At 30.6% G+C, this 5,965-nt stretch overlaps 1 protein-coding gene across 1 annotated transcript; it reads right to left on the bottom strand.

Moving 5' to 3' along the window:
- Nucleotides 1–3,797: 3,797 nt before the first annotated feature.
- On the bottom strand, nucleotides 3,798–5,193 carry LOC122277805. The gene is made up of 2 exons (XM_043087975.1): nucleotides 4,853–5,193; nucleotides 3,798–4,094 (listed from the first exon to the last, which is right to left on the bottom strand). Exons 1-2 carry the CDS (start codon nucleotides 4,979–4,981, stop codon nucleotides 3,993–3,995), a joined length of 231 nt encoding a protein of 76 aa, XP_042943909.1. The 5' UTR covers nucleotides 4,982–5,193; the 3' UTR covers nucleotides 3,798–3,992.
- Between the last annotated feature and the right edge of the window lie 772 nt (nucleotides 5,194–5,965).

The raw sequence follows: 5,965 nt of genomic DNA, 5'->3' as shown, positions 1-5,965 counted from the left end.
AACTCAAATGGCACAAGAGTATATTTTCCTGCAGGTCACACCGGTTTGAACTGGAGGCTGCGATATTGAGAGAACCACCGGAACGATTTTCTCTTTATTTTTACAAATTTGATTTATCTCCTGTGGTGTGGTTCATGAAATTAGGATGAGAATCTCTTACGTGTCAGGCTCTTAATGGTTGTCGCTTAAGTGTTGAGAACGACATGACTGCTCATAAGAGAAACTGTTAATGGAAAGCAAAGCAAAGAAAAGGTCGACGAAATAAATATAATAAAAGAAAGAAAGATGGAGACGTACAAGATCTCAACCACCTTGAGACAAGAATCAAAACAACGTCGTACGTACAGCTAGCTAGCTAATATATGATGATCAATTGCTGTATGTTTGCGTACGCAAGCAATTAAGCTGCGTGGCGAGTGCATGCATGGGGTGATCAGTGAGCAATTATTATATATAGCTAACCCAATTTATAATAAACTTTGCTATAATATTATTAATATTGAAAGGATGATATGACCCAGCTTGAAGTGTACCGCTCTATATAAGTGACCTTAATTAAGCTCTACTTAAATGCCAACCCCCCAAGTCTAGGTCCCTCTGTACGAGCAATTGTCTACCACATTTTCGCGACATGATCTATATATACATATATATATTTATATTTATATAATATTAATTGGCTTTTATGCCCAGGTTAGGTATTAGAAGTGATAGATGATTATCCTCAACAATTTTGCTTCTTCCGCTTTTGCTTTCAAGAAAAGAAATAATATTTGTAATTATAAAGTACGTAAAAGTCATACAATTTTTTTAAAAAATAAATGTATAAATTTTAAACCTATATAAAAAAATTAGTAGATCCTACTTTTTTTCAATTTTCTTTTTTAAAAATGATTAAACAGTACTTACACATTTCACGACTGCACGTAATATTATTTAATAAATAGTTACTACACGTTGATTGTATATTTCTTGATATTATTATTTTCTATTACTTCGAGTTATCAAAGAGCACTAAGGTTTCAATAGAAAAATCTAGTTACAAGCACACGTGTACAAATATGTGCACTTATCTAATGTGATTAGTCAAAAAGTAAATTTTATTAAAAACAGTACTAATTTAAATTTTGAATATGAAGAAATCAGTATTAGTACGTAAATTAATATATAACTTTATTTGTATATAACAAAACTCTACTTACATTCATATATATTGAAAATAATCATTTATTTGTCAAAAAAGAGCTCCAATAGATCATGTATTTTATTTTTATTTTTCATTTTACTAAAGCGATCCCGCTACATTTAATAAGCATTTTTCATCCAAGTAAATTTTTTTTTTTATTCATTTCTCTTTATCTTAATTTTAACATTTGCTAGATGAAATGGGCTTTAATATTTTTCTAGATGCATGACTGGGAATGAAATGATCCATCTACTACTTCTAATTTTTTTTTTCTCATAATATATGTCACATTGTTTTTTATTTTTTGATTCTATTTTCAAATTTTTGCTTATAATTTTTTTTTTAATTTTGTGTATATAGGAAGAAATAATATTATATTGTATATGAATATCTATTGCAAATATAAAATATATATATATATATATATATATAAATATGGAGATATTGCAAAGTCATTTGTAGTTACAAAGAATATTTGATATTAATAAAATACCTAAAAAAATATTTAAATGATATAAAGAAAAACAGATAAACTAATATATGGTATATTGTAAAAATTATTAATTAAAATAGAAAAAATTAATTTTAATAATGTATTATAAAGAACATATTTTAGGAATGCTCTATAGTTTGTTGAAACTTCAATAAAACAATGAAACAACTACAATGTCCCACTTGAGTGAATAAAAAAAAAAAAAAACTTTCAATGTCCCAGGCTTCAGGAAGTTAGGTACACGAATTTCAAACCAACATAGTATAAGAATTATTCTTCGAAGAATGCGGCATGTCAATGAAGTGTGCCTCACAATGCCCGGGTGATCGATGGCTGTTCCTCATTTCATACAGACAAAATATTTTAAATAATAATAAAATTTTTGAGTAAACACGAGATAAAAGAATTTATTAAAAAAATATATTTAAACAATGATGTAAGATGAGATAATTTTTATTTTTTAAAATTTTAAAAATGTATAAATGGCACGATTTGGAGAGTATCCATTCACTTGATATTTTGACTATTCATTTATTGTTCACTTCTTGTTTTTGTTAGTTTTGTATTATTTATTTATTGTTTTGCATTGTTCATTATAAGTTTTATGCTGTTTTACTTATTTTTTTTTATTTTTATAAATGTTTTCAAAATTTAAAAATAAAATACACCGTTTGGATAGGCAAAGCTTCTAATACCTTACAGCTCCAAATGAGATAAGCTAACCAAACCTGGCCTAAAAAGGTTGTTTGAGAAATGATAGAATTTCAAATCTCAAAATTTTTTATAATTTTTTTTTCATAAACATCGTTTTATAAACATAAATACTTTTTAATTTTAAATATTTAATTTTTTTTTCATTTATTCATTACAACTTTTTCAAATTTCTAAATAATTTTTTAAAATTTTAAAATAAAAATTATATTCTAACAATATTATAACTGTATAATATTTTTATTCAACTTTTTCTCACTTTTTTTAAAATTCAATAAAACATCTTAACTTAAACCATTTCAATACTACTTCATTAGTATTCACAAAATTTTCATTTCATCCCACTTCCCAAACTTGCTGTTATATTCTTCTTCAAATCTTACAAAGGCATTTTCTCAAAAGTCTACAAAAATGCAAATTAAAACACAATCTTTACTTTCAAAGAGAGTGATAGAATTAAATTTTCTTTCATTCTATTAGAATTTATCATAATATTCAGTAGCTTATCACACTATTATAAGATCTTATAATTACTTTGTTGGGAAATATTTTTCAATATCCTAATTTTTGTCATCTATAATTACACCAGTTGTTGTGACGTTTTATAAGCGCCATCTCTAAGATTGCGTTTGGATGATGAATTCATTTGTGAATAGTAATATGTTGAAAATCCTATTGAGATGTATTTTAATGTATAAAATAGATCAAAATATATGTTTGAATGAATAAAATAGAATGAGATATATTTAAATTTTTATGAGAAGTTGAAAAAGTAATGAGTCCATTAATAATTAGTTTGAGATAGGTTAAGATGGGTTTGACGCCCTCGGAGCATTGTTTCTTTTACCTCGACCTGACTCCTTTCAACCCATCAATTCAGAAGTTCAAGAAAGTTCTATGGCAGTTTCCCGGGCACATCTCTGAAAACTTAACCGTAGATATAATAAACTCAGAAAGACCAACCACTGACTCATAGATTGTTACAAGTGAATCATCTAGCGAGCCTACATATATGAGAATTTGAGTCAAATAAGACAAAATTAGAGAAGGACTCAGTTGCAGTGGCAGTAAACTATATACGGGGCAACTGAATAATCACATCAAAATGTTTTTCAGCTTCAACAGAAACAAGTATAACTTAAAAAGTTAACCACATCTTCTCTCTCACAATTAGTCACACAAAGTTATTGTTTCTAAAGTTCCACACTTGACTTCCAAGCTCACCTTTCAAGCTAGTTACAGAAAGATCTCTATTTCGTATAGCGTCAGCATGAGATTGCTGTGAAATTATGCAGATCTTTGAGGTATACAGATTTCAAGGGTGGGTTCCATTAGAATGATTTCATCATGCAAGAATTCTTTCGCCAAGTCCCTTAAGCTTTGCCCATGAAGAAAAACACACATCTCTTAAGCCAATAAAAGTATAAACGAAAGTGATTTATAAACAATATGAAAACCATACAAATTATTCTACTTCAAAAATGAACTCCACTGGGTCCATTTTCGCATATTACATGTATTATGACTTTTTAAGAGGCACTAGTAAATAGTAATACAACTGAACAGACACAAATGGTCACTTACAAATCCAAAGAACATTGATCAGCGGTTTTTGTTCTTGCGAGCTAGTTCACGGGCCATCTCCCTTAGTTCCTCTGGCGAGGGAGGCCTTGGTCCCTCAGGGGGATACACTACATATGAACGCTTCACACCAAAAATAATCAACAACATTATCGGCCATTGACAATAGATCAAGAAACAACCCCACCCCCCCCCCCCCCCCAAAAAAAAAAAAAAAAAAAAACCATAAGAACCTATACAGTAATAATTTAGGCCACAAGATACACCTATAATCAAAGGGAGCAGATAATGTATCAGGCATAATGAAATGAAATGGTTCCATAAACCTAAACATGTTTCCAGTTTGTTAATTTATATATGAAATTCCAGCAGCATGAGGGCTCTCGCTAAATCAAATTCCAACACATGACCACATCCCAATGGGGATAACCCAATCTCTTCGTGAAATTTCGCTGAAAAGGATTATGTATTTTTTCGAGTAATGTTAGCCCAAAGCTAAACCACCAAATTATGCAAAAAGGACTCCTCTATATCACGCACACACATAAACTGCATGTGAATTGATGCATATTACTGACTATCAGTAAAGAGGACGTTTTTTTCCATCGTATAAGAAGTTGAATTCTTGCGAAACTTAAACAGAAATTGTTGATTCTGAAACACAAGCAGTACCACCTACCATAAATAGTAATAAATGTTTTTTATAATACTATACAATCGAAGATTTTAGCAATTCCTACAACACAAGACAAAGTTCCCATAAAACCACGACGCTTTCTCGGAAACTAATCAAATTCTGATCCGTAAATTGGAAAGAAAAGTCCAAAAACAAACCCATTTACAAAAACATTCAGACAGAGAGAGAAAGAAGGGGGGCTTACATTTCCCATAAATTTCTGAAGATTCTTAGTATTGTTAGCGAAGGCGTACATAAGAACGATCGGCACGGAAACATAGATCCCGAACTTCGCGATCTCAAGGACTCCCTTCGAAGTTCCCAGAGAGGACATTTTTCCACCGTCAAAATACCAATACTAAATTAAACGAAAACTACTTCGTGGAAAATTTAATTCAACTCCCACAACCCGAAAGTCTAGTAAAATGCTTCGCCCAGAGAGAGAGAGAGAGAGAGAGAGAGAGGAGCTGCACTGTGGTGAAGGGTTTGTAAAGCCGAGGATGAGGATGAAACCTTGGCGACGTGGGGGCTTCGGGAGAGTTACGAGTGTAGCTACGAAATTAGGCCGACTATAAGATGAACTCTTCACAGCTTTAAGTGGGCTCAAATTTTAGGATCCCATACGTCCATAATAAATCTGGGCCTCCTACCTAGGTCTCAAAAGTGGTGGAGTTATTTATGAAATGATAGTGTTTCCTATCAAAAAAAAAAAGTGATAAAGAGTTCTACGATTTCAATAATTATTTTTAATCAAATACTTTCAGCATTTATCGTTTTTAAAAAATATTCAATATTTTTTTTTATTCTTTTGTATCTAACCAAATTATATGTTTTGTTAACGAAATAATAACCATATATTTAAAAATATATTCGGGTTTTATTTTTTTTCTGTCTAAATATGCTTAGCTTGTACATATTCAGTCCAGGAGGTTATGGCTTTATGGCACAGATAATCACCCAAAAGAGGCCTAAACCGTGCGTTGTGATTGGTCAGTGGAGGTGTTAACATTGGTTTCGCCCAAATTAGAGCCCAAGGCCCATCATTCCTAAAATAGATAATCACTCAACTGAGTCGTGTAGTTTCATACAGGCTTAGGCTCCTAGCTATCCTGCTTATTAGGAGGGATGAAACCTTAGCCTATAAATATTCATGACATAACAATTAGATAATTATGATATATTAGGATAATCATTCTAATGGCTAAGTATTGCATAAAGTAATATATTTATGGCACTCATCCAATGGGTCTCTACACTTATATATAAAAGCGACAGATAATTCTTAAATCATTTTATTATTCATTCTTAAATTATTATC

Source organism: Carya illinoinensis, chromosome 1 (genome assembly GCF_018687715.1).
Source record: "Carya illinoinensis cultivar Pawnee chromosome 1, C.illinoinensisPawnee_v1, whole genome shotgun sequence".
Lineage (NCBI taxonomy): Eukaryota > Viridiplantae > Streptophyta > Magnoliopsida > Fagales > Juglandaceae > Carya > Carya illinoinensis.
This window is presented reverse-complemented; position numbering and strand designations above follow the sequence as displayed.

Excerpts from the sequence above, each read along its gene's own strand:
- LOC122277805 (XM_043087975.1), bottom strand. The coding sequence starts at position 4,981 with ATGTCCTCTCTGGGAACTTCGAAGGGAGTCCTTGAGATCGCGAAGTTC. Across the intron at positions 4,095-4,852 it reads TTCAGAAATTTATGGGAAAT|CGTTCATATGTAGTGTATCC; the intron begins GTAAGCCCCCCT and ends TTTGGTGTGAAG.